The following is a 27186-nucleotide window of genomic DNA, read 5'->3' on the forward strand; positions in this document are numbered from 1 at the left end:
GTGTCTCGGACCGTCTACGCGAGGCCAAGGAAGATCTGGCGCAGGTCCGCACCCAGGTCGCCAGCGACTATGAAAGCCGCATGGCCGAGGTCAACGAGGAACTCCGCAAGGTCCGGGCCCAGGCCGACACGTACCAACGCGAGCGCGACCACGCCCGACAACAAGCGGAAGCGCGCAAAGCCGAATACGCTTCCCGCAAGGCCAGCTTTAAGCAAGAACTCAAAGGCGAACGGAATTCTTACCAGGCTCGGGAAGCCATGCTGGAACTGCAGTTCGAGGAAATGACCGAAATTTTGGAATCTTTGCGCACCGAAACGGACGAGAAGACGCACGAGTTGGAAACTCTTCGGGACGAGTTGGCCGAAGCCGGCAAGGCGTTGGCAGACAACAAGAAAAAACGTGATCATTCATACGAAGTCCGTATCTCCAGTCTGGAAGAACAGCTCAAACTCGCACAGGACAAACATCAGGCCGCGGTCGCGCGACAGGACGAGATGACTTCGATAGTGGCAGAGCGGGACCGGGCGTTGGCCAAGGCCCGTGCTCAAAACGAAGAACAGACCACGCTCGTTGCCGACATGACAGCACGGCTCGATTCTGTACATGGGGAATACCGCAAAAAGTTTACCGAGCTAAAAGAAGCCTACGAAGCCAAAAGCACACGGCGGCTGAGTGAAATTGTAGAATCGCAGTCGGACGAAAACAAGGAGTACGAACGCCGCCTTCAAGCTCTACAAGAGCAACTCGAACTGGCGACCGATCGGCATCACGCGGAGATGCGGCAGAAAGATGACGCACTGGAAGCCGCACTAAAACGGGAGCGCAACACAATGCGCGCCGAAATTAAGGAACAAGCAGACAAGGTAATATCCCTACAGACCGAGCTCTTAGAAATACGACAGCAGCACGAGATCATTGATGTCGACCGGCGACGACTGCGCCGCGAGATGGAGTCTGCCAACCCAGCGTTGCGAGAACTGGAAATTCAGGATCAAGTCCGTGGCAAAGAGCTAGAGCGGCTCGCGGAAGTGTCCGAACGTTTGGAACGACAGATTGCCGAAAAGGACCGTCGTATACAGGATCTTTCCTCTCGATTAAGCGAATCAGAGCAACAACAGCACGAGCGAATCCTTGATATGCAAAGACAACATCAGCAGGAGCTTTTGTCGCGAGAGGCGGATTTGGAAGGGCAGAAAGAATCTTCCGCTGCGATGGAATCCAGACTGCGGGAAGATCTCCAAAAGGTGCATTCAGAGCTATACGAAATCAAGTCGGCGTCTGGTTCTCGAACAAAGGAGCTAGAACGGGGGCTAGAGCAAGCAAACTCGTCATTGGCGTCCGCTAAAAAGTCGTCACAGAACAACGAATCTCTGAAGGAACGCATCGAGGATATACAGTCGGCATACGAAAAAGCGCAAAGCGACATGATGTTTGAACAAACTCGTCACGAAACAGCCGAGTCCGAAATGAAAGTGCAGATTGCGAAACTCGAAGGGAAAATCCGCGCGGGGGAATCTAGTCTGATCCAAAAACGGAATTTGATCGAAGAACTGGAGGAAAGACTGCAAGATACCTCCAAAAAGTCCACCTCGTCCACCAAGGAACTGCAAAAGGAGCTAAACAATTTGCACCAAGAACTCCGGAAGGCGAACGAGGCGCTTCTCGATGAGCAGAATAAGTCCGAAAGGAAAGCGGAAAAACTTGCCTGTCTCTCCGATGAACTTGCTACGCTAAAGACCGCCGTTGTGGAAGCACAAAAAGATGTGGCAGAAAAAGTTAGATTACTCGCAAAAGCGCAGGCTCAATTGAATCATGCGTCATCCGAAGAGAAGAAAAACAAAGTTGCTATATCGTCCGTTCAAGAACGACTGGATAAGGAGCGATCTAACTTAGTGGCGAAGGTAGAGCGCATCGCGGAACTGAATAATGAGCTGGATATGGTTCGGTCTACTCTAGGGTGCAAGGACGAAAGGATCGCCGCCCTTGAAGAGTACATTCAAAATATCGAAGCAGGCTCCAACGAAAGCAATCTACGAATGGAAGGATTAAATTGTCAAGTAAAATCTCTTCAGCAAGAGCTTACTTTACAAAAGGCTCGGGTTGAGGAATTGGAAGACGCTTTACGCTGCGAAAAAGAAGAACGCGAGACTGTTGCTTCCGCGCTTTATCAAGCCGAAGAGCAGCATCGCAGTTTGCTAGAGGAGACCAACCGAGTTCACCAAGTAGAATCCGAAATGTCTCAACTTCAATCATCGTTGTCTGAATCGGAGAAAATAATAAAAAAATTATCGACAGCGCTTGCGCGCAAGGAGGATGAAATTGAAGATATGAAGTCGGAGGAAAAACTCCTTCGTACGGAAGCCGAAAAAGTGATTGACTTGGAGCGCACTACAACCAAACTAAGAAAATCGCTCGAACAATCCCAATCTGCAACAGAGAGTCTTTCACTAGAAATTGAAAGCGCAGAAGAGAAAATGTCGCAACTCAATTCTGAAAAGCGTCATCTGCTTGAGAAAGCAGACCATGTTACTGCACTTCAGGAAAATATCACCGAGCTACAGCAAGCTTTGTCAAAGGCAGAAAGCGAGATGATTTGTCAAGGCGTTCATCTCACAAAGCTTAAGCAAGACCACAGTGAGGCACTTCTGCGCCTAAAAGAATTCGAAGCAAGATCAGAGCAAACAGTAGCCGACCTAAAGGTTAAAGGACACGAGGCAAGCCAGTATGCCGCGCTGCACACGGAACTTCAAGATCGTCTTACAGAGGAAAGAAAATCGAAGGAGGAACTGAAAAACAGACTGTGCGATATGGAGGCAGATATTGAGATCAAGGAGCACCAACTTACACGTCTCCCGAAACTTCAACTACAACTCAAAGACATGATCCGTGGACGTGAAGAACTCCAAACTAGGCTGGGCCAATTAGAAGCCGATTTGGATCGGAAAGAACGCCAGATTTCCAAAATTACAGAGCGCCATTCGCAACAACTGGAAGAGGTACAGTCTGATCGCAATGAGCAACGAAATGCCAAGGACGCGTTGCAAGCTCAGTTTAGAGCTGTAGTTGCTGAATTGGAAATGAAATCCGATCGCTTGGATCACATTTCGAAGCTCCATTGTAAACTCCAAGAACAGACGGAAACAAATGAATCCTTGCGAAGCAAATTGGACCGCGCTGAAGCGGAACTCGTTAGAAGACGAAAGCAAATCGAGGGCCTGTCAGACGACTTTTCCGTGGATCTACATACCAAGGTCGAGGAACTGACGCACGCAAAGGCTGTCCTCGAAGCAACGCTTCGTGGGATGGAAGAAGATCGAGATGAACGTGAGAAGCAAGTCAAAGAATCTTCAGAACGTTATTCCAACCAAATTGTCGACTTGCAAATAACTGTCGAAGACCTCACTCGCCTGAAGGCGTCTCTGACGAGAAAGATTGCGATCGTTGAAGCAGAGCTCGAACGGAAAGATGATGAAGTCAGTATGGCCTCAACTCAAGTTTCGGGAGACTTAACCAGTCTCCAAGCAGAATATGCCGATCAGCTTGCAGTATCGGAGAGGCTGGAGGAGAAAGTCGAAGCTCTAGAAGCTCGCCTCGTTGAGTCGGATAACGCTGAGTCGTCTATTTCCAAGCGTCTTTCAGAGGTCCAGTTGCAGCTCGAAATGGAGGCCAAAGAAAAACGTTCCTTGAAGATGAAGATTGGAGATGTGGAGGAGGAGCTTGAACGCAAAGAGAAACAAGTCAAGGATGTCGTGGAGAGGTATTCTCGAGAAATTAGGCGGTTGGAAAACGACCTAGCCGATCAAGCAAATGTGAAACGAGGTTTGGAGCGACCAATTGCAAAGCGGTTAGATGAGACTACTGACTATTCCACCGGAGAAGATCGGTCGCTATTGCAAGAGTTTGAGATGCAGCGCAAAGAACTTAGAGACCAGTTGTTCAAGTCTGAGCAAAGTAAAAGAGATGTTGAACAGAAATTAAAGAAAGCTAACAGCGAACGTTCTGAAGTCATTTCGGCTCTAGAGGAAGTCATCAACGAGGTCCAAAGCCGCGAGGAAGAAATTGAGCAGCTAGCACATGTACTAAGAAAGCGGGATGAAGAGCTAGAGCATGCTAAACTGATTGCCACCAAAGCGCTCGCTTCAGCGCAAGAGATGAAAGCTCGCTTTGAAGATCGAGGGTCCGACTCGGGACAGGCCAGCAAGCTCGACGAACTCACATCAAGTCTGAAATATCTTTCGAGCAAGAATGATAACCTACAACGCCGTACCACACTGCTAGAGAAGGAACTTGAGGACCGTGAAGTAGAATGTTCTACTCTCCGAACGGAGCTTACGCTTCTTCAGAAAAGCCGAAGGTCGAAAAAGGAAATCCAAGACCAGTCTCTTTCCCGTCACATAGATTCTGAAATCGATGGAGCAAGCTTTGCCAAGTTCGATGACTCCCCGATCATATCTGGTGACACTGCCGATACTGTGTCAATGAAGTCTACAGATACAAAGTCGGCCGAACTTGGTAGTCGCTCAAGCTGGATTCATGACTTCGATGAGGCCAGCACAGACTCTGGGCAACTCGACCACTCTTCCATGAGTGAAATCCAGACAGAAGCAAGTCAGTCCGATTCCCGACGCTCAATCGAACGGGATGCCCTACGCAAATATGTCCGCAAACGCTACCTAAGATCCAAAGCCGCCACAAGCTAGTTCGGTTTCGCCGTCGATGCGTTCGCCATTTTGAATTGTACATTCCAATAATTATTGTATGAGATGTTACCAATTGGCATCTACTGCAATGAAATCTCCAGACATGTCGTGATTAGCTGGTGGTGGCCGCTGCCAAGGCGCTTCTTCTTCGCTGTCTTGTACAGCATCCTCTACTTCCATTTCCGAATGTTGAGTAGCCTCGATGATTTGTTGTTGCAGTTGCTTTAGTTGTCGTCCGACTTCGTCTGGTATAGAAGAATGCAATATTGTGGCCCCTGTTGACTCGTATGGTGTTTCATTCCCAATCTGCGATTCGTCACAATCTGATTCACGGAAAACGAGACAGTCGTAGGCGCGAGAGGCTGCCCCATGTTCCGCAAAAGCCTTCTTGCTATACCACACCACCACACAGTCAATGTCTTCTTTGAGTGTATAGTATTTCGGATCTCCGTACCGCCCCGATGGATAAAACTCTCCCGTGACGGGGCAACAGAATACGCTGGTGTACTTCAATTTGTGTGGCGGACCTTTATCATGCCACGTCGCGTAGTTGGCTTGCGACACCACTACCTGTCGACGTTTCCCGTACCAGGCATAAAGGGCTGCTTTGGGGACGCCTCCAAGAGGTTGCATAAATTTGGCGACAAGACCCACGCTATCATCCCAATCACTTGTGTTTGCGAGCTGTTGGGGATCGAGCTGTTGAGATGCGGACGATGGAACATCGGTGGCGAGCAATGGCGATAAAGCAGGCTTTGGTAGACCCCAAATCTTGGGAGGGTCCCTCGTTGATATTACTGCCTGATAATCACCGTTAGTCTCATCCATGCTGTCGGGTGTGCCGTGAACTGTAGCCACATTAGTCGATAAAATCGTCGGCAAGTCCGCAGCCCGCGACGATGCTGTCCCAGAGCCTGAGTGTCCGGAGTTTGTTGCGCGCCATCGTGGCTGATATCGACTACTGTAACCACTGTTGCTGCTTCGTCCATCGAACAGCAAGGGATTTCCCTCGCGTGCAGGTCCAAGCCCGGCTCGATCCCTCGCGTGATCGGGAGACTGTTCACCACGTGTCACGCTGCCCCCATGCTCGTTCGGTAAGTCGACAGGCTCATGGTGGTTGCTTGGATCGTCTCGGATCGAGGTAGAGGAGCACGACGAATACTTTTCGGTAGATGTGTTGAGTAAGAATCCTCGTTTCATGGTTCGGACTCCTTCGAAAACCGATTAAACTAGCGACTAGCTTTCTTCGGGCCGAACAAGAAACTGCTCGTAAACAGAAAGATAGGTGGAAACTAACAGTGTGGATGGTAATCAGCTGGAGGAGTTGTTGGTACTCTTATCACATTCACACATTGGAAAGATATTCTTCTATGACGTGACGGACGAATGAGGAAGGTCTAAAACAGTTTTGATTGGATCCGTTTGTCACTATCTTTTGCCACGACAAAGCCCATTCCTTCGAATATCACACTCGAGCATTGTTCGATTCAAATGTTCTCGTCATCCTCAAGGATCAACTGCTTTATCTTGACGGCTTTTTCAAAGTGATCCAGTTGCTTTGTTTCAATCCACCATGTGGCCACTTCCATGAGAAGGACGGGGTCGTCATTCTTATTTTGAAAAAAGGCGTAGAACGAAAGTCCGACCGCGTCACCTTTTTGCGCAATTTTTTGGTTGCAGATGGCCACAATTTTGTTTCGCAGAGCCGGCCTCATGATCATCGCTACCGAGAATGTACCGCCAACGAAATAAAGAACCAACGTGTAAACCATGCGCCGAAGCAACAACGATGACATGGATTGCACGGTGTGGATAACAAATGACGAACCGTAAGCTAGCTCTTCTGGGTATCCATCAGTACTTCCCTAGCTCTCCTTATCTGGTAGAGCTTGGGTTGCGCGTAGCAATTGTCAGTGCTATTGTACAGCAATTCGACTATCTGCTTTTACGGCAATACTGGGGAGTCTAGAAACTGTTTGGAATTTGCTTCCAACCGAAGATCCCAGTAACCCTGGCAAGGGTTCGTCGACAGGTTTCGTCGCCATGGCTCACCAAAACCATGCACGGAACAGCTCGTCAACCAAACGCAGTACGCTTCGCTGACTGTGAGTCGGTACCGTTTCCCTCCCATATCGTCAACGCCGAGCACCTTGACAATGGCTTGGAAGCGAATCATCTTGGGTGTGACGAGTTCTCGAAACCTTGCTACTGCTGTCGTTTGCTCTTTTCTGAGCGGTCGCGCACATCTATTTCTTCCTTCGTCCTCTCTTGTTTCGGCGTTCATGACGACGGCTACCTACTCGACTCCGTTCCTCCGCACGGCGGCAGCCGCCTCGAGTAGCCGTAGTACGACAACCTCTACGAATGCGTCCACTCGCGGGGCTTCTACGACTGTAGCTACCGACACCACGTGCGACGCCTCGATCGAGAATCCTCTCTTGGCGGACTGGTCCTCACAGCCGTTCTTGTTACCGCCGTTTGCGATCGTGGAGGCCTCGCATTACGAACCCGCCTTGGTCGAAGGCATGAAGCTCCATTTGCAAGATCTGCAGAACATTGTGGATGACTCGGAGGAACCGAATTTTCACAACACCATTGCCGCCTACGACCGCGCTGGTCGGGTGCTTTCCCGAGCCCGAGCCGTCTTTTCCAACATGTGCAGTAGTCGTAACGACAATGTCTTGCAAGCGGTACAGACCAAGCTCGTCCCGGTCTTGAGTCGACACGGATCGCAAGCACGCTTTTTGCCTGGGCTCTTTGACCGCATCGATGCGGTCTTCCAAAAACGGCACGATTTGAACCTGACACCGGAACAGCTGCGGCTCACGGAACGCATTCACATGGACTTTACCCGCGCCGGAGCCGCCTTGCCGAAAGATCAACAAGACACCTTGGCCGATTTGAGCGCCGAACTGGCCTCGCTTACTACCAAATTCACGCAAAATGTAATGAAAGATGAAGAAACGTACGAACTTGTTCTGCAGAAGGATGACTTGGCGGGATGTCCGGAATCTCTCATGGAAGCTGCCCAGATGGCGGCAGCCGAGCGTAACAAGGCGGACGGAGACTACGTCATTACGCTCAGTCGATCATTGGTGGAGCCGTTTTTGACCTTTTCTCAACGTCGGGATTTGCGACAACAGGCGTGGAAGGCTTGGACGTCTCGTGGGGAACTCCATCCGGATCGTGACAATAGTGCCATTGCAACGGAAATCTTGAAACTCCGGCAAAAGGTGGCCGCAATCCACGGATACAAGTCCTTTGCAGCCTATCAGTGCGCAGATCGCATGGCTCAGACACCCGAAAACGTCATGGAGCTTCTGGAAAACGTATGGGAGCGCGCTAAAGTAGTGGCCAATCAAGAAAAGGCCGATCTAGAAGTATTCGTGAAAGAATCGGGTGAGGTTTTGAATGGAGGCATTGAGCCGTGGGATTGGCGGTACTACGCGGAAAAGGTTCGTAAGGCCAAGTATGATTTTGACGAGTCTTTGCTCAAACCGTATCTGTCATTGGAGCAAATGACGAATGCAATATTTGCCGTGTCCGGTAACCTCTTTGGTCTGTCGTATGTGAAGCGCGACGACATTCAAGCCTACCACGAAGATGTCGACGTATACGAAGTTCGAGAAACTTCAAAGGATGGGAAAGATCGTGTCGTTGCAATTTTTGTGCACGACAACTTCGCTCGTCCCTTTAAAACTAGCGGAGCTTGGATGAGCGAATATCGCTCTCAGACGAGAAATATCGGTGATGGCGTCAGCCCGATTGAAGCCATCCCCGTTGTGTCAAACAACAACAATCTTGCCAAATCCGGTTCGCATACGCTGTTAAGTTACGACGACGCGCGCACGTTGTTTCACGAGTTTGGACACGCACATCACGGCATGTTGTCGGACGCCAACTACGGTCGCTTGGCTTCCACAAACGTTGCCACAGATTTTGTCGAATTGCCGTCCCAGCTGATGGAGCACTGGTTGGACGAAAGGACAGTGCTCAAAGAGTATGCACGACACTACCAAACAGGCGAACCCGTACCTGATGATTTGTTAGACAAGTTGGAAGCTGCGCGATCCTTTCAGCAAGGGTTTCAAACAGTGGAGTATACCAGTAAGTCCTTCTCAGATTTTCAACTTGTTGAAATCCTGTGATCTTGGCTTTCTAATTCATCCTTATCATTTGTTCTGCTAGTTTGTGCTTTGCTCGATATGGCAATTCACCAGATAGAGGACTACAGCGACTTTAATCTCGCAGATTTTGAACGGGCGGAACTGGCGCGTCTCGGGATGCCGGCTGGTATTGTGATGCGTCACCGACCCGCTCATTTTCAGCACTTGTTCAGTACGTCCATGTACGCAGCTGGATACTACGTTTATCAATGGGCCGAGGTGCTGGATGCTGATGCCTTTGCAGCTTTTACCGAAGCTGGTGATGCCTTTGATTCAAGTGTGGCTCAAAAGGCACGCTCGTTCATTTACGGTGCCGGGAATACAGTGGCACCAGATGAGTTGTTTCGGCAGTTTCGTGGGCGGGACCCCGATATCAATTTTATGCTGAAAAAGAAAGGCTTGCTAATTGAGTAGTGAATCTTGTCCATGTGTATCCATTTCCCGATAATAACATTAGACACATGTGGTTTCCCAGGTATCAGAAGCGGTGCACAAAGAGCATGCCGTACCTCTGGTATCAGCGTGTCTACTCCATAGTCCAACGTTTCGCTCCCTTTTTCGTAGTTCTGCAACTGCTGGAATTGTGATCGATCGATCAATGCTTTACAAAACATGGCGTCGCCAATGCCTCCAGACGCTCAAACTGTTTTCGCTCCGCAGGAAGAGCTGAATGCTGTTCGCCGTCAAGCCAAACTACTTGCTGATGATATAAAGCAAGCACTGGAAGAAACTCTCTCGCAACTAGCGCATATCTCGAACGAAACATCTCCTTGGAATGGTCGCGTCCCCCTTTTTCGTTCGCAGTCAGCTAAGTGTCAAAAACATCTTAATTCGCAGCGAGGCATGGAAAATTACGAACGAGATCTCGATGACGATACGGGAACTCAGGTGGGCACACTATCAGACAGCGGGGGTGACGATTACTCGTCGCCCGATAGGGTCTTGAGTTTTAAGCAATATAGTGGTTTGGACTCGGGAAAGAAACGCAACCGCATTCGCTGCGGCATCCAAGTCCATGAGGATAAGATTCGCAGCATTTTATCTCGGATGAAGCAACTGACGCATGCAAATGTGGGCTCTACCAATGTTAAAACAGACCAGCGTGGCGATCACGGAGATAGTAGTAGCATGAACAGTTCGAATAGTATTTAAGATAAGTAAAATTGACTTTCTCGGTTTCCGCACACAAAATGCATAGCACCCTGATCCAGACGATGCAAAGCCTTGAGCGTGGGATCCTGGATGGGTGCCAAAGCTGTGCCCACCGCGGCAGAAACCATATGGACAAACCGAGATTAGCTTCTGTTTACCTAGGAAGACTCGTTTGACTGGGTACCGTATGGGATCGCAATCAGCCACAGACTCAACTGCTCACGCAGATAGCACAGGTTATGAGAAACAGACCAAACTGAGCCAGACCTATCCGACGATATTTTACAATTGCACAAAGAAAAACGACGGCACATGTAGGTGCAGTATGGGTTGAACGACTTCGCCAACAACCGCACCAACCTAAACGGCAAGGACGAACTGCTGAGGAAAATGAAGTTCGAATAATCCCAGACCTTTCACCATTGGACAACCTTCTCACCAACAGGATGGCTTCATTACAAGGGGTAGCTGCCCATTTACTAGAAGTATTTCATCGCTCAATCCAACCGAATCTTTGATTTTCCAAATGACCAAGTTTTTGTATCTGCCACCCCTCTCGCTTGGCCACCTGCTGCTTGACTGAGCGAATCCGTTAGAGATGTCTCGGCGCTTGATGTCAAATGGCTCACTTGGTGGTAAGCAGAAGAATGCGACGTAACCAGCCATGCCAACAAACCCAATGCAACAGATTGCAGCAATGCCGAGCCCGTTACAATAGCCGGATGTCTAACGTAGTATGGTACGAACGTATTGCAAATCACGACCAGCACTGGCAGGGATTGGAACCAGGCAAATCCAGCAATAGCAAGATTTAGATAAAATTGTTCAAGTTGCTTTGCTCGACACTTCCATCGTGTTTGCATGGTCGCAGCCAAACACAGTAGGCCTAGCACGAAACGAACGGCCATAAGGATCTTCCCAGGCAAGTGTTCCAAATCGTGGTACGATTCAAAGTCGTCGTTGTATGTCCGTCCCCACTGTGCCAATACAACGTGAAGGGCTAGAACGGCGAGTCCCAGAGCGGTCCCGGCGTTCCAGTGTTGTATCGCTCCCATGGGTTTCGAGAGGTCGGATAAAAGCAATTGAACAACAGATTGGTTTGGATTCATTGAAAGCATGTCGGACGGCAGCGTCCAACCCGCAGCAATACTCAACAATAAAAGCATTACCAGTGCATCGCAAACAGCTTCGGCATGCGCTGACAAGGCGTCAAAGAGATAGCTTCCTACTCCGTTCCCTTGGTATACTTTGATATGTATCAGCTCGCAAAGCGAACTAGCCGCGTCCAAGGCGGCGGCGGCCGCAACCCACAAAAGCGCCACGTGTACCGTATGTTTGCTTACTAGCTGCGATCCGATCAGCATGCATATCAGTAAAGTAATTAAACTCGAGAGCAGCAGTGAAACGGAATGGACACGGGTCAACGGTAATTCGTCGGCCGACAAGTGTGTGAGCACCATCTCGGGGCGACCGCCATCTGTGTTTTTCTGTGGTATGTGATTTTGTATGCGCAATTCATAATGTATGGGCGGGATTTTTAAATCCTGCATGACTTGTTCTAGTGAACAGTCGTCGACAACGATATACCAGTAGTGCGGTCGACGGCTTGTACCCTTATCTGAATTGAAAATGAGAGCGGTCTTTTCTTCAGATTTCCACTGTTTGTTTTTATAGTCGAACGAGAGCTGCTGAGTTTGCGATGCGTGTCGAATCATTTCCGTACAGGTTTTGGCCTTGATAACTTTGGACCATTCGACATCGCGGTACATGCGAAGCTGGAGAAAGCGCTCGTTCTCGTACATAGAACTAGCCGTAAGATTTACACTGACTCGCGCACCATCGGGAACGACAGCAAAGGAAACCAAAACGCGGTGCGATTGCAGCCCTGAGAGTCGAAAGTCTCCCGAAACCGTCTTGGCGTATATCGGCGAGCAGCTTCCGGCGGTCACGATCAAAACAGTAAAGAGTCTTCCCCAGAACAACGGTGCTAAATGGAGCATTGTCTAGAACGCGTGCGATGGTAAAAAAGACGTGCCGCTAACACAGGTCTCTTTGAAGTCCAGTTCCTAAGGCGAACACCTTTTAGGTCTACTAGATTGTCGTAACTAACAGCAAATGCCGATTTCAGCGGTATTCTAGGTCACGACAAAGTATGCTGACTGACTGTGACTGTGGGACAATTACGCAAATTCTACGGGTGTTTACTGTTGGAGCGCCCGTCTGTCGGAATTTTCTTTGCCGCTGCAATATCGCTTTAGAGTCAGTGTCTCGTGTTTTTCAGCTCCCCACACTGACGGAGATTTGTCGCATGGCAAAACGAAGCAATTGACAAGGATCAATTGCACTGACAATTCAGCCCAACATAGCAACCAAAATCTATTGTGAACTACTAAAACGACTTGAAAATCTATTAATTCTATTTCATCTCATGCCCTTTGGCTGCTCCACGATTTCTCGTATTGATACGATGTAGGATAGCCTCGGAAAGTCTTCAGCCAGATACTCGTTGCCTTTGCGAACGATCTTCCCTTGAACCGGTTTTTCGCCGTATTCCTTATTGATCTGGTCCACGAATTCCATACCCTCTAAGACCTGGGCAAACGGAGCAAACCCTTGTTTGTCAAGAAACTTATTTCCCTCTGCTTTTTTATTCGTATTGATGAACAGTTGGGTCGTTCGCGTATTCTTCCCTGATGTGGCGTAAGTCATGGTTCCTCGTCGATTCGTCTCCAGTACCGGGTCGTCATTCAAAATTTCATGCTTCCAGGTTTGCTGCACGGACGGATCCGCGGCAATGCCAAATTGCACCATAAAATTGTCCAGGACGCGGAAAAAGCGACACTGGTCGTAAAATTTTGCGGCCACGAGCTTATGAAAGTGCTCTGTTCCAATGGGTGCCCAGTCGGGTCGTGTTTCGAATAAGACTCTTCCAATGCTTTTGTCCGGACTCGCAGTGGACAGTTCCATCTCAAACTGTTTGCCGCTATGCGAGGCCGGTTTGTCTGCCAAAGCGTCATCGTCATCTTTGCTAACTTCTTCTTCATTTGCCAATGCCTGAGACAATTTCTCGATTGCATCGGGTTTGCGAAAATAGGTCTTCGTTTCTGCCAATCTGTCCGGAGTCATGGCCCCCAAACTCGGTGCTTTCGGTTCCCGTCGTTTTTGCTTCGGAAACGCATCCAATTGAAACAAAAAGATGGTGAAACCGCCAATTCCAATCAATCCCACGAACAGTCGGATGAGTGTGGTACGCTGTTGTTGCTTGACAGGACGTTTGACTCGGGTCATGCTGAATAGTTGCGTATACCTATTCTAGTGTGCACCAATATGGAATCGACTCCGGCTTCTTTGACTGTGAGTTCTCTGTCCATGAACACGAACTGTTTGGTTTGACGACAGAGGTTTCTTGCGTCTTTTAAGGCAGTCTCTCTCAAATTGTGCCAACTTGTTCCCTTTCGGTCTGTCTGCTGGTAGTGTAAGACATTTGCTTCAGAGAAGTACCTGCACATTCAGCAGAAGGCGCGTGTCCTACCTGACAGTGAAACGAAAGTTCCCACTTTCTCATTCCGTTTACACGCTGCAATAAAAACCAATGCTTGTTGACTCGGTAGGTCGACATGACCCAGACTGTACTATGCTTTACTATTTTCTAAGTTGGCATTCAAATATCTCTGGATACTGTAAGAGGAAGGAATAAATCGCAGACAATGGAATGTCGAATAAAAAGTACCGATCATTCCTCCGCAAAGTTCCACCTAGCTGCGACAACCTTGCCAGGCAATCTGGAAGCTCCAGTAAGGAGAAAGATCCATGTCTCCGGCGTCTCGATTGATTAATGTGCAATGCGACCTCTATGTCAGCGTCAATTTCAAAATATTGCTCCAAAGTATCTGTGCGTAGTTGGGTGAAACAGGACGTCTGGCGGACCAGACCCAACAGAGACTTGCGACCTTCGAAACCAATAGAACGATTTTCAATTAAGGAAAGAGCTTCCAGACGAGACCCATTGCATGGTGTTGCTAAAGCGATGCAGTGTTCGTCATTCAACCCACAATTGTCGAGAGTCAGTATCTTATATCTTGGAGAAACGGCTGCCAAAACATCAGGGGTGACAGCTGGGGCTCTCAACAGCCGCATGCGATGAAAAATAACGCTGAGCTGTAGAATAGAAAGGTTGGGGAGCGCAACAATCGACTGAACCATACCGTCTAGAAAGCCAGCGCTCGGTTCGCTTGGGAAGGAGATCAATAGCTTGCCTATCGACAACTCAGCTAGACAGGGCATCGCACGAATAGTATGAACGAAATTATCCAACTCTAATTGACTTCCGACCGCAATGCACCCCGATCCGTCGAACGATAGTTTTTGAAGCTGGGTGTTATAAACGAGACTTTCCGTAAGGGTTGCTAGAGAAAGTTCTACCCCGAAAGGATCTGCGGCCAGCCCAGATATTTCCAGATTTTCGAGCCTTTCGAGTTTTCCGATGCACTTCGTGAGCAGCTTCCGGTCTTCCTTAGACAAAATTCGAAAGAATCTCTAGTCAACAAGCACTTCGTTGACGGTATGGTTCGCTGGGAGTGCTTGGTCGACAAGCTGTCGGAAGAATGTGTCGAATTCTGCATCGGTGATTGTATCGAATCGCTGTTGGTAAAGATCGAAGGAAAAAGGGGCGTTCTTGACGGCCTCATAATGTAGCTGCAGAATAGTGTAGGAAGGATCGTTGTCTAGAAGGTCTTTGATTGTTTCATGCATTTCCTCCATTGTAAATAAACTCGTTTTGACGCGTCTCTCCTTTCTTTTTTGATTTGACTATGGCAGAGACGGCCAAGCCAGTTGACTAACAATTTTGCAGTTAGAAATAATGTATGTCTGCGCAACGCGGCGGACATCCACCCTTATTTGTTTAGACGCTAGAACCCTGACTGCGGTTTTCGGTTCGCACAGCTTACATTTAACAGTAAACCGTCGGCAGAATTTTTATCTCGATGAGGAGACATGCCGACGTAGCTCATATGTAACAGTAAGAAAACAAAGATGGAGCTGAGGACTACCTACATCGTAAAGGCACAACAGTGACATCACTTCCATACTTTCGAGATTTATCGCCTACTCGGATGAGCACAATACTCGAAAAATCTAGAGACTTACGGGCTTTGTACGTAGCATACATCTTATTGGCTGTCTAGATACCGGACAACAATACACTGAAGTAAACAGAATCATTCTCAGACTATTTTGGAAGGGCAAAATGAATTTGCTAAGCAGGGCCTAAGAAAATATTCCCCTGTGCTGAATCAGAATAGATGGTAATATCCTTCATTTTCTAGTAGGGACGCCTTACGGTAGCTGTCAAACATGCTATTCCGTATTTTTATCCGTATTTTCATCGCAAAGAAACAGGGATGCAGAAAACGCCTAAAAGTGGCAAACCAAAAGGATTTGATGCATCACTGGAAGGCCGTGAAAATTTTCTTTACAGTTACTACCGGAAACTCTCTCGGAAAATCGCTCGGAAAGTCTCTCGGAGCTGTAGAAAAGCAAAACCTTCCGCGGTGTCTGACATTGATCCTGGTCGTTCGCAGTCAATGACATGAATCATTGACATGATGTCTTTTCATAAACTCCTTGCGGGCTTGGTCAAAACATTTTAGTACTATTCGAATTAACCCATTTTTAAGGTGACGTTGAAAAAAATTCAATTAATACAGATCCCGAATTCTTGAAATAATTGAAGAATAATATTTTATCTCGATCATAGTTGTGGGCAACGTCACCCCAAATGCAGCTTTTTCAGTAAGCAATTTCTGCTTGTCAGCTGCTCCTCCTGTAGACAATGTACTTGTGTCAGCAAACGTGGTGAAAGCTAAAAAATTACAATGCAGTTGTGGAACAAGTGTGTCAAGCACTACCTATTTCGCTTTATATGTCTATTTCTGCAAACTATTCGACAAAACTATTGTTTTGTGATTCTCCCAATTTCTATTTAACAAGTTTATGACACGTCATGCAATTCCGTCCACAGAAAATTACGAAGATGACATATCACAAAATCGTTCTCTTAAAGTCTCCGGATGGTCTTACGCAATGCTATCGGCCTTCTTAGACCCCTCCTCCGACAACACCAGTCCTTTGTGCGAGGGTTGCAAACTTGACATTCCTCCAACATTTCTTTCCTGTTCGTGCCTTTTGCGAGAAGTTGGCGTCTTACAACATCAAACACTACAGAATCCTTTGGATGCGAGATTCAGGTACAAAAACGACTTTAGTTGTTTTTGGCTATGGATGGCGCACCACTGGACGATGGCAAAGCCGCTACGTCGGTAGAGGAGCGCAAGCTTACGGCAAAGATGGTTGTTTCTAGCAAAACGGTACCATCCTCCGATCAGCAGGTAAAGATATCGTCCGGAGACCCAACAGCTAACCAGCCGCGTGATTGCTTTTCAAAAGGGAATACCAATGCTTCCTCTAATCCCACATTGTTCATTCTTCATGCAGGTACACCGACTCGCCGAGAAGCTGGAGCCATCTGGGAAGGGTGAGCGTAACATGGGCGTATCATGGAATGTGCAAGGAATAGTGGAGGCACAATACACAAAAAGTGAGGGACGGCAACAGCAAAGCTCAGGGGTTCCTGGGGAATACAGTGATTGCAGAAAGTCGGCAGCGCTAGCATCAGCTGAGGAAAGCGATGACAAGGTTTCATCTTTCAGAAAGAGAAATGCTCTCTACTCCAAGCGAAACTATTACAAGACGAAAACTCAATTTCAAGACCTCCGAGACTCAAGCTACGCGCTAAGAGCGGAAAACATTGAGCTGAAAGAAGAAAAAGATCGCCTCGAAGGCCTCTTGGCCGCTGCAAATGATGCCATAGCGTCTCTCAAGCCTGAAGACCTTCGACCAACACTTCGAGGGTCCACTTTTGCACCTTCTACGCCTCTGGAATCTCCTTCAGATTCATCAATACCTCGGGTGACAGACGGAATAGTGCCACCAGGAATTGTTTCTGGTGAAGAGGACATGGAAGCATTGCTTGCTTTTTTTCGTTCTGATTCTATACGGCAAGATGGTGGGGGTCTTCACCAGTCAGTCAGCCCAGCACTATCGTATTTGGTCACTGACGTCAGGTCCAATCGCTTGTTATGGGATGCGCAAAGGTTACAGGAAGCACTCCAGGGTCGACAGGAAGACTCCCATCGACGAACGAGTTTTCCAGCATCATTCACTTCAATAAGAAGTCAAAATTTTGATGAGCAAGAAATCTTTGGTGAAAGCCAACCCCGACGTTCGTCTCTTCCTGCAGTAGCACAGAATGAGACATCAGTAATTCTACCAGCCGCTCATGACCAAGTGGGAAGATCAGAGTCTGGAGCAGCTTGGAATAGCCTAAGAAGAATATGGGCACCATCTCAGAATACGGTTCCTCTCTTTAGTCTCGGTGCATTAGCGCAAATAACGGACTTTAGCAGAAGTCGTCCCGTTGCAGACTTGGCGGGTGATTATCAGTCCGTCATCGGAGGTTCATTATCGCTTCCATCGACACAAAACCCTTCGATGCCACAACACATAAGACCTGCGGAAAGACTGCTACCATCATCACCTGCATCAGATCAGATCGTTGAGCCCGGAGCATCCGCCGAAGAACAGCTACGATATTTGCTGTTCATGGATGCGCTGATGAGGAGTACTAGCGGAGGGCGATAGCTCATTTAGGATCGGCCTCCCCTCGACGATGTGGTATACAAAGCGAAACCTCAGTGACCGTTCGCATGTCCACAAGATTTCACTTGATTAGGCTACAAAGAAAAGAATACATCAAAAACGGAGACACGCCTTCCAGACTGCCTTTGTTGTGTTGAGCGTTCAGAGCATGCTACACTATGTCGTGTTTTAACTGCCTCAAAGAGGTCATATAGCAGATCCAAGCGCTTCTAAAGCTCAACCGTAAGTTGTGGTCACTTCTGGTCATCGTGCACGTCGCAGTCGATTTGCTGGGACCTGCGTCAATCCGATTAAAAGCTGACTAACCACGTCAAGGTTTCGCCACTGTTTGACCGGCAACTATTCAGGTGTGTCGAAAAGCAGGCAGCGCTTGGAACATTTTGGATGTACCAGCGTTGACGGGCAGCTCTAGCGCTCGAGGCCTTCACGATATTCTCTGATCAAACAAGGCCCCCGATGGTCGGTTTTCCCGCACACATTGCATGTTACGGTCTATGGTCCTTGTTCAGCCAACCTATTTTGTGAAAGTGACGGCGGGCATTTACTCAGACGTAGCGAAAGCTGCAGATGTCCTTCAAGATGACATCACCTAAGGAGCTGCAGTATGTCCTACTAAACTAAGTATCTTTTAAAAGTATGCTATTCTTTCCATTGATATGTCCTGTGAGTGCCCCGATTTTTTGAAGCGATAAGTACCCTCCTTTTTTTAAACATAGGGTGCCCAGAATTAATCTTTTTTTATCGAAATACTGGAAGGGACTCGAATACGACAAGGTATACTTCTCTATTTAGACAAAGCCAGCTCACTATCAGTCAAAGGTCTTTTCAGCTCGGTTGAGAATTACGTAATCTGCCCATCTTTGCTGAGGACGTCCGCCTCTTTGCTGTTAGGTAAAAAAGGCCTTGGATTCTCGTTCTTGCATGTTTGTGGAAGGTAGATAGATTTGCATGTCCGTGCTTGCCTCATACGCCTACAGCAAATTACTGAAGGCCGACAAAGCATGTTACGATTTTGCATCACAAAACGAGGACGGATAGTACCATGTCGAAAGTTCTTTCCTTCCGTGGCTCTGAGGTCTTCGTCCTCAACGATAGATTCCGACGGGAAAAGCTTTTACTCTTCTAGTCAAGCAACTATAATGGATCGATGCGCCGAGCTTCACTCAAGTATCATGCCATTCAACGAAAAGGTACGCGCGCGAGTTGGTACCGGGCTTTACGGGATCTTTCTCTGACAGTTTTTCTTTTTAGATTCGAGGCCCTCTCGCCGCTCATTCTGACCGAGGTACGGCTTTACCTTTTGTCCTTTTAGTCGGAAATCATTCGTCAGGGAAGTCTAGCTTCATCAACTATGTTCTAGGTAGAAAGGTTCAAACGGCAGGGGTTGCCCCCACGGACGATTCCTTTACTATTATCGCACCGGGTCCAGCCGATCGCGATCAAGATGGGCCCGCCTTGGTAGGCGATCCGGACTTGGGATTCTCGCAGCTGCGTCAGTTTGGTCCCACGCTGATGCATCACACGGCGCTAAAGATTCGGTCTGATATCGACAGTAACTTTATTATGGTGGATTCGCCAGGTATGATTGATGCGCCTGCCAACTATTCTGGCATGCTCACTAAAGATGCTCGCGTCATGGACCGTGGGTATGACTTCACGGGAGTGGTACGATGGTTCGCCGACCGTGCCGATATTGTATGCTTATTTTTTGATCCTGATAAGCCGGGAACAACGGGTGAAACTCTGAGTATTCTACTGCATGCACTGAGTGGCATGGACCACAAGCTGTTGATCGTACTCAATAAGGCGGACCAATTCCAGAAAATTCACGATTTTGCTCGAGCCTACGGATCCTTGTGTTGGAATCTAAGCAAAGTAATACCAAGGAAGGATTTGCCTCGCATTTTCACCATGTGTTTACCAGTCAAGGAGTCCAATGGCGAGAAACCTCCGCCTCCTGGACTGCAGGATTTGCACACAGCTCGAGACGAAGTAGTCGCTGAGGTTCGCAAGGCTCCAGAACGACGCATGGACAATGTCATTACGCATTTACACGATTCGGTTGGTCAGCTTTTGATGCATGCCCGAATTTTACAAGATATCCGTAACCGATGGTCGCGTATGTATTGGCAGGCAAAATGGCAACAACTTGGAGTGGGTTGCACGGGAGCCGCTTTGACTGGATTAATGACAGTATATGGTAATGGTGTTGTTCCCGTGGAAGTTACAGGTGGTGTTGTTGCTGGCTCAATATTGTTAACCGGCGGCATGACATGGTACCACAGTACACAACTCCAAGAGTGGGAGCGACAATCTTGTACCCCGGAAGAATTGTCGGCGGCTTTCCAACGTACACATTCCCGCGCCATCGGTGACGGTGACGAATACACGGCCGCAGTTTGGCAAAGAGTTCGGGATCCGTTGCGAGTGGCGTTGGAGCAGGTTGGAATAGCCCGTTTGGCAACTCCTAGTGCTACGGAACTTGGTTCATTGACGAGCATCATCGACGACGATATACCGGCCCTTCGACGGTTGATATCTCCCGAGCACTATGGTAAAAATGAAAAGGAGAAGTCCAATAATTCTTTGTAATAAGCAACTGTCTTAAAGTACGCCTTAATTCTATTCTTGTTCCGTAATTCTCCAAAAGTGAGTAAGCCATCCCGGGCTATGAGAGTCTGCAAAGGATGAGCCTAGTTCAGCTCGATCCTCCTCGCAATTGTAGAACCATGTGAATAGTCGCACCTGCTGTAATGTTGTACGACTCGAGCGTCTTGTCGTCGGCCAATTGCTTGCCCGAGTGGATCAATTTGATCTGGTCCACCTGAATCCCTTCCTTTTCTTGTAAGGCTTGCTTGACAGCCAGAACTTGATTCTCTGGCTCAAAATTTAGAGCCTGCTTTCGCCCTGTCAATGTTTTTATGAATATCTACAAATCGCAAGATCGTAAGGCGCTTGACAGTGAGCAAGAAGACCGAAAGGTTAATACTTCACGAAAGCACTTGTTCAACCTCTGTCACAGCTCAATGCTTCCAGTCTTTTCGAGAAGACTGCCCTGCGTACATACCTGCATAGTGAAATTTCCGAGTGCACAATTTGAGAAACAGGGGAACACTTTCTTTTAAAACTCGTAGTGTAAGCTGCGTGTTTAAAAAACGAAGAGGGCAATGTATATAACAGACAAATTGTCATGGTGATCGACGTATTCCGCTTATACCGGTGGGCTGTTTCTCTCAGACTGGTGCGCACAACCCCGTGAGGATATTAGTATAAGGACCTACGATAAATACAACTTTCCGATTTTTAGCGCAAAGATGAATGTGAAGCGAGTCTCATCAAAAAATATACAGAGATTTACGTCGTACCATGAAAGGGTGCTCCATCGACGGAATAAGAGCATTAGCTTACTGTTAATCGCAATCTTTCCTTGCAACGCAGAAGCGCCTTACTTCCAGTTTCTGCACTCCAGCGCGCTCGACTATCAATGGCAAGAAACATGTTGACAGAAAATGAAAAGACAACGATTCGGGCAAGGGCAACAGAAACACTGATAGCTTTAGAACTTGACGCCAGTCGAGACCCCCAAGCGTCTTCATGGCTGAACAAAGCTCTCCCCGCATCGCGATCTGAGCGATGCCAGTATTTTGATACTGAAGGATTTTTGCACAATCCAGCATTTGCCACAGACTCGGAATGTGCTGCAATGAAAGAACAAATGAGAGACTTGGTGGAATCGTGGGATCCGTCGCAAGCCCTGGACTCATTCGGGACCGACGATAAGCAGAATTCCAAAAGAGGCGACTATTTCCTAGATTCTGCAGACCAAGTGCATCATTTTGTTGAGCCCGACTCTCTAGACGAAGATGGGTTGCGCCTGAAGCCGGAGAATCAATCGGACAAACTCACTGCTCTCAACAAATCAGGTCACGCCCTGCATTTGATGCCAGGGGCATTTCACGACTACTGTACATCCGAAAAGGTTCGGTCGCTTGTTACCGAGATGGGATGGAAGGATCCGGTCGTGCCGCAGAGTATGTACATTTTCAAGCAAGCGCGAACGGGGGGAGTGGTCAATTCACACCAGGACAGCACGTTTTTGTTCACGACTCCTCGACAGTCCTGTCTCGGTCTGTGGCTGGCTTTGGACGATGCAACACTAGACAATGGGTGTCTATGGGTTCGACCTAAATCGCATAACGAGGCCACTCGGAGACAGTATAAACGCAACACCAAATACTTTGGCTTGGAGTCAATCCAAGCCCGAAGCAACGAGTGCACGGGGGATTCTTCCGAGCAAAAATTTCTTATGGAGACACTGCATGACAACAGCACTGATTGGGAAGGTGCTGTTCCCGCAAACGGCTGGCAAGGTTTGCTAGACGAAGGTTTTGTTCCAATTGAATGCAGGACTGGCGATTTGTTAGCCTTTTGTGGCGAACTCGACCATCTTTCACTTGCAAACCAAAGCAGTCGTCCACGACACACATTCCAACTTCATCTGGTCGAAGGTCCAGAGGCGGACGTAATATGGTCTCCTTTCAATTGGCTACAGTATCCAGATGGAAAGACATTCTTGCGATTGCTTGACCCCAGCGTCACTCGACTGTAGCATGTCATTTCAAGTCTTTTAGAAAGAAGACTAAATGATTGGCCTTGCCGACTGGTGATCACGTTTCAGAGCTGTCTCTATCGGTCTAGCATACATGTAAAATAGTTTCGCCAGATGCTTCTGCCTCTCGATTCGTTAAGAATACGATTGGTTTTCATGTACAATATAGGACCCCCAGATATGGTTTGTGATAATCTCGATTTCCTCTCTACAATGAATAACCTCATTCGATTCGTGTATAAAAACTATTCGTAATTTTCACGTATAAAGTCCGACCCCAGATGTAGTTTGTGACAATCAGGTATTGGCTGAGCTCCTCTCTATAATGATCACCTTGCAGACTCGCAATATGCATTTACTACAGTGAGATACAGGATGGGCGGGAAAATCATATTTCTATATTGGCCTTCACAGTCAATAATTTTCTTGTCTATCGGTCAACTAGTCCGCGAGGAAATTTTCGCGAATGTACAGGAGAGCAATGGCGAGAGCATATCAAAACTGCGTTTTCAAGTCCACTTTTATGGTCCGATGCTGACATGGATTTCTCAATCCCGTGTTGATTCCTAGAAAAATAGCTTCTTCGCTGGCGTCTAGAAAATATGAATCTCAATGACCTGCTGAAACGAGGGCTGAGATACACCGATCTTTCGTACTTTGTAACTCGCTCCTGCTCTTTCATCGCGCGGGTCGAGAAGTGGCATGCTCCACCGGGACGAAGCTAAGTCTTCGATTGGATCAAAGTGCAGAGTAAGAATCTTCCCAAGATTTGACTCAGTCCAGTTAGTAGAAGTCTTCATTGACTTAGGCATTGTCACACTGATTACAGTGCCGCCTTTGTTGGATCGTGAGTGAGAGGCCTCCGTCTTCACCTAAACATCTTACACCAGTCGGCATACCATTTTGGAGGCTCTCTTAGAAAATGCACCAGCATGGTGTAAGTATACTGTCCTGAGCACAACAAAATTGTGTTTTCCGGTCCCCTTTTATGGTCCGATGCTGACATGGATTTCTCAATCCCGTGTTGATTTCTAGAAAAACAGCTTCTTCGCTGGCGTCAAGAATTAAGAACCTCGATGACCTGCTGAAACGAGGGCTGATGCAAATCCAATTTTCCTCACTCTGACTTCGTTGAGAAATTTGGCGATGCATCGATTATTGTATTAGCCCATTTTGACGAGCTTCCTGTACTTACAGTTGGGTCGGCTGCTTGGCATGAAACACATGTGAAAGAACAGGAAGTCAACAAGCGCTGAAGCCAGGTGGCCAACAAGCTAAGTTGTCATGGAAGCCGCCAATACGAAGTGCAAATTTTTAATCGTAGTCAAAGTTGGTCAAACTCACATTTCAAACTGCAATGAATTTCGAGATTAGCTAGTGTAAATGACGTAACTATTACGTCAAGCCAGCGACGAAATCGAGATCTATGCGATCTCATTGGTCCACGTGTGTTGTTCTTCGTGGAAGCATGGAAAGTCGTTCCTCATTGCACTATAAATACCAATTTCAGCCATCCGTCTTTGACACAGGAAGACACCCGAATTTCGGCGACAGAAAAGGGGGGAAATCGAATGAGGGTGAAGAAGATCTATTCAGTAGATACTTTTCGTCAAATTCTACGTTACCTTATTCAGGAATGAGCGGTAATTCATCCAGGGGATTTATTTGATTGTAGCATCGATCTTCACTCAAATCAGTGTGTTCTTTCGTTATACATTTGTTCTTTTTGAGGATTTACTGTAGAATTTGCTTGAAATTGAGGTTTTTTGTTTTGCAAAAGATACCTCGGGAGTTGACATCTTCCGGTTTCATTTCAAGGTTACTTCTTCATAGGAGTTCCCTTGTCATAAAAGTGCTGGAGTTCCTTCTGTTTCCTCCTTTCCTCCAAACCAATAGTCCAATTACTTGACTTTCAAATCATGGTGCTCGCAACCTCTGCCAACCCTCGCCAAGCAAGCAACGACGCTAACAGTAAGTTGATCGAGCTCTTTGTAGTTTTTGATTTGTTTCGATCAGTTGGGATGGACGCGTCCGATCGTTTTACAGCGCTCATGACCAGCGAGTTCAATCAGGGAGAGAATGGGATCCAGGTCAGATGAAAACGATTGAAGGGTTTATCACTATGAGGATTGTTCGGTCTCATGTTGCTATTTGGAACTAGAAATCAGTTGTACTTCTTTCCCGCAATGCTCACGGACGCTCCTGTTCGCTAAAAGATACGGAAAGCTGGTCATTTTCAGATCCCATCTTCACTTATTAGACGGTCGATTTGAGTCTTTAAACGAGTTAGTTGGATCCATCCAATAATTTTGTCTGTGGCTTTTATCTCCGCTTTTTCTAACACACGCCGCACTCCCTCCTCTCTTTTCTTACTCTACCGCTCCCTCACAGACGATGGTCGCAGCAAAAATTCGGAAGCATACTGTGAACGTCTTGCACTTAACCTCAACACCGTAAAGGAACTTCCGGTGTCGTGTCGTCAGTACGAAGGCATCGTACAAAAGCTTGAGACCAAGGAGAAGGAATCAGCAGATCCTTTTGCTGGCATGTGGGCAGGATCGGCCGCCAAGGCACGATCCTCCAGAGCGCAAGGACGAGAACATCATGCCAAGATTCAACGCCGCTTGACAACCGGAGCGACTTCGACACGCCGGTTCAGTAAGTTGGAAGAAAAATAAAATCGTCTTTTCTTTTCTGTGTATATTTACTCGGTAGAGTGGCTTTGCTGATGTCTTTTGCTGAACTGCGGGGAGACGTCTGGTATTATTGTTCGGGAGATGACACTGTGTGCGCCTCGCGTTCATATGATACGCACGCTTAAACCGAAAGGTATACCTCGTCTACTTTACCAATAAGACATTTTACGTACAGAAAAAAGGATTTTATGGTCCAGTATTGGATATGTTACTTTGGTTAAAGCAACAGCTAGGATGCCGCGCTATCGGCTAGCAGCGGAAACGGCTGTACGGTCACTTCGAATCGTTGGTCTGATTGGAAGGCTTCCACGTGCTGCCCCACCACAGCCGACGGTGTTCCATCCTCAACCACGCAGCAATGAAAGCATCCCTTCATTTCGCCCACAGTCGTCGCCAGTTCGCAGCCACTCATGTACTCAAAGGCTTCACCAGGATGGAGTACCGGCAGCTTTCCAACAGCCCCTGTTTGTGGAGCGTGTACTCTAACTGGTTCACCGGTCGGTTGGTCGTTCAGCAATTCTTGAATGAGCCAGGTACGTCCCAAAACCTGAATGGCGTGCGCCCCGTGATTCTCGATCCGGATACGGTAGGCAAAACGGGTGCGCCACGGAATAGTGGCCGTCGTTGGATTCCCTCGTCCCATACCAACAACTCCGCTCACGTCTGTCGCCGTGTTGAGTGACTTACCGACACATCGACTCGTGGCGACAATCCTGACATTCTTTTCGTTCGACACCGAGGTCGTTCGTTGCATTTCGCGTAGGTCGTTGAGGTATTGGTAAGCTCGAATGGACCAGGCGGCGCGATACGGGACGTATGTCGGCGTGGCTTCAGTGACTCCATCTGTCGTCTGGGTGGGTGCGTGTCGGAAAACCTGTCGGATGGTCTGACGCAGGGCTTCCGGAGACGCCCACAAGGTTTTGCAACCGCCATCGCCGTATCGGGAGGAGAGACTTAATTCCGGCTGCGTTTCGTTCCAAGTTGAATTCACCCCGTCCAGCCAGTCCGCCATGGCGTCGAATTCATCATCCTCCAGATCTTCATTCCAGTACCAGAAGAGGCGCAAAATGGCCGACGGCGATGCGTCGGTAATATTGGAAAGAATTTGCGAGCCACCGGCGTGGTGGGGGTCTATGGGCTGTTGTATCAGTACGAAAGAGTCTTTTGCACTTTTAGTATCAGAATTTTCGTTTGTTGAAACCAATAACGAGCGATGCAGCTCTTTACATTGGCGTTGCAGAATGCGATAAAAACGAAGCGTAGCAGCACTTTTATTGTAAGTTCCTTTTGCTTTGTCTGGAGCGATGTCAACGCCCCCCGAGGTCGAAAGCATTCGTTTCTGAGCATTTGATATACGCCCAGAGACTACTGCTTCACGGAAAGCAGGGCATGTAGTGGTACCAGCAAAATTATAATAGGACAGCGCAGAAAGGCGAGCCGTACCTTTGACTGGAATCAACCGATGCCACATCTATCCAAGGTAACCTCTTTTTTTGTTGCCAAAGGGTCGAGCGTAATTGCTCCTTGATCTTATTCGGAACGGAACGAAAACTCTGTGCACAATGCAGAGAGTCTGTTTTTAGGCGGTACAGTCTTCACTCCGTTGGAAAGGCAGGCGTGTGTTCTCCCAATTCATCATCATCGTCGCGTCGAGAATCGAGAAACGCAGGTACCACCTATATTGGGCAAGGCGTCTGGGCGTTCTTCATGACTGTGAGGAACTCGATGGGGAATTTCCGGAGGTGAATTCGTTAGAGGTACTGTCGAGATCTGGAGTGCTGACATAATATGTTGCTTGTGCTTAGAAACGGCTCCGTAAAATCACCTTTAAAAATAGTTGGAATAGGGTTTCTGTGTCACAGAGGCACGCAGGCCGGAGACCTTTTATGGCTCTATAATCGGTTTCTTTTAATATCCACGTGGTGCTCTGTTCATTGGCACTACAATATTCGGACTATGATTCCATTCATTGTTGTCCTGTCGCTTGACCGACAATTCCGCTGCGGCGGAAACCATCTAATGCATGGCCATGGCGAAGTCTAACAAAGCACACAAGAGGACTAGTAGTACAGCTTGCAAAGTGCTTTAGAATAAAATAAAGTGAGCACATCATCTGATGTGCACAAGACTAGATGTGATGACCC

At 47.8% G+C, this 27186-nt stretch overlaps 10 protein-coding genes across 10 annotated transcripts; 6 read left to right on the forward strand and 4 right to left on the reverse strand.

The window, feature by feature from the left end:
- Positions 1 to 4766: 4766 nt before the first annotated feature.
- On the reverse strand, positions 4767 to 5900 carry PHATRDRAFT_38587 (predicted protein; the record flags this gene model as incomplete). Its single annotated transcript, XM_002182655.1, has 1 exon — positions 4767 to 5900. The coding sequence occupies one exon, from the start codon at positions 5898 to 5900 to the stop codon at positions 4767 to 4769; it is 1134 nt and encodes a 377-aa protein (XP_002182691.1).
- A 903-nt stretch (positions 5901 to 6803) lies between these two features.
- Positions 6804 to 9280, forward strand: PHATRDRAFT_48190 (predicted protein; the record flags this gene model as incomplete). Its single annotated transcript, XM_002182502.1, has 2 exons — positions 6804 to 8807; positions 8889 to 9280. Exons 1-2 carry the CDS (start codon positions 6857 to 6859, stop codon positions 9278 to 9280), a joined length of 2343 nt encoding a protein of 780 aa, XP_002182538.1. The 5' UTR covers positions 6804 to 6856.
- A 198-nt stretch (positions 9281 to 9478) lies between these two features.
- PHATRDRAFT_38589 (predicted protein) lies at positions 9479 to 10018 on the forward strand (the record flags this gene model as incomplete). The annotated part of the gene is made up of 1 exon (XM_002182503.1): positions 9479 to 10018. One exon carries the CDS (start codon positions 9479 to 9481, stop codon positions 10016 to 10018), a length of 540 nt encoding a protein of 179 aa, XP_002182539.1.
- A 497-nt stretch (positions 10019 to 10515) lies between these two features.
- Positions 10516 to 12169, reverse strand: PHATRDRAFT_48191 (predicted protein; the record flags this gene model as incomplete). The annotated part of the gene is made up of 1 exon (XM_002182656.1): positions 10516 to 12169. The coding sequence occupies exon 1, from the start codon at positions 12016 to 12018 to the stop codon at positions 10516 to 10518; it is 1503 nt and encodes a 500-aa protein (XP_002182692.1). The 5' UTR covers positions 12019 to 12169.
- A 270-nt stretch (positions 12170 to 12439) lies between these two features.
- PHATRDRAFT_14682 (predicted protein) lies at positions 12440 to 12919 on the reverse strand (the record flags this gene model as incomplete). Its single annotated transcript, XM_002182657.1, has 1 exon — positions 12440 to 12919. A coding segment is annotated over one exon (480 nt), but the record flags the coding sequence as incomplete, so codon positions are not given.
- Positions 12920 to 16183: 3264 nt separating this feature from the next.
- On the forward strand, positions 16184 to 18378 carry PHATRDRAFT_48192 (predicted protein). The gene is made up of 3 exons (XM_002182504.1): positions 16184 to 16407; positions 16514 to 17959; positions 18085 to 18378. Exons 1-2 carry the CDS (start codon positions 16297 to 16299, stop codon positions 17717 to 17719), a joined length of 1317 nt encoding a protein of 438 aa, XP_002182540.1. The 5' UTR covers positions 16184 to 16296; the 3' UTR covers positions 17720 to 17959; positions 18085 to 18378.
- Positions 18379 to 19033: 655 nt separating this feature from the next.
- On the forward strand, positions 19034 to 19645 carry PHATRDRAFT_14787 (predicted protein; the record flags this gene model as incomplete). The annotated part of the gene is made up of 1 exon (XM_002182505.1): positions 19034 to 19645. A coding segment is annotated over one exon (612 nt), but the record flags the coding sequence as incomplete, so codon positions are not given.
- A 1442-nt stretch (positions 19646 to 21087) lies between these two features.
- Positions 21088 to 22289, forward strand: PHATRDRAFT_29381 (predicted protein; the record flags this gene model as incomplete). The annotated part of the gene is made up of 2 exons (XM_002182506.1): positions 21088 to 21985; positions 22067 to 22289. Coding segments are annotated over exons 1-2 (987 nt in total), but the record flags the coding sequence as incomplete, so codon positions are not given.
- Positions 22290 to 24174: 1885 nt separating this feature from the next.
- On the forward strand, positions 24175 to 25240 carry PHATRDRAFT_48195 (predicted protein). Its single transcript, XM_002182507.1, has 2 exons — positions 24175 to 24317; positions 24738 to 25240. The coding sequence occupies exons 1-2, from the start codon at positions 24266 to 24268 to the stop codon at positions 25022 to 25024; spliced, it is 339 nt and encodes a 112-aa protein (XP_002182543.1). The 5' UTR covers positions 24175 to 24265; the 3' UTR covers positions 25025 to 25240.
- Positions 25241 to 25271: 31 nt separating this feature from the next.
- Positions 25272 to 26646, reverse strand: PHATRDRAFT_48196 (predicted protein; the record flags this gene model as incomplete). The annotated part of the gene is made up of 2 exons (XM_002182658.1): positions 25730 to 26646; positions 25272 to 25705 (listed from the first exon to the last, which is right to left on the reverse strand). The coding sequence occupies exons 1-2, from the start codon at positions 26511 to 26513 to the stop codon at positions 25272 to 25274; spliced, it is 1218 nt and encodes a 405-aa protein (XP_002182694.1). The 5' UTR covers positions 26514 to 26646.
- Between the last annotated feature and the right edge of the window lie 540 nt (positions 26647 to 27186).

Source organism: Phaeodactylum tricornutum, chromosome 16 (genome assembly GCF_000150955.2).
Source record: "Phaeodactylum tricornutum CCAP 1055/1 chromosome 16, whole genome shotgun sequence".
NCBI lineage: Eukaryota > Bacillariophyta > Bacillariophyceae > Surirellales > Neidiaceae > Phaeodactylum > Phaeodactylum tricornutum.

Excerpts from the sequence above, each read along its gene's own strand:
- PHATRDRAFT_48192 (XM_002182504.1), top strand. The coding sequence starts at position 16,297 with ATGGATGGCGCACCACTGGACGATGGCAAAGCCGCTACGTCGGTAGAG. Across the intron at positions 16,408-16,513 it reads TACCATCCTCCGATCAGCAG|GTACACCGACTCGCCGAGAA; the intron begins GTAAAGATATCG and ends TTCTTCATGCAG.
- PHATRDRAFT_48195 (XM_002182507.1), top strand. The coding sequence starts at position 24,266 with ATGGTGCTCGCAACCTCTGCCAACCCTCGCCAAGCAAGCAACGACGCT. Across the intron at positions 24,318-24,737 it reads AGCAAGCAACGACGCTAACA|ACGATGGTCGCAGCAAAAAT; the intron begins GTAAGTTGATCG and ends GCTCCCTCACAG.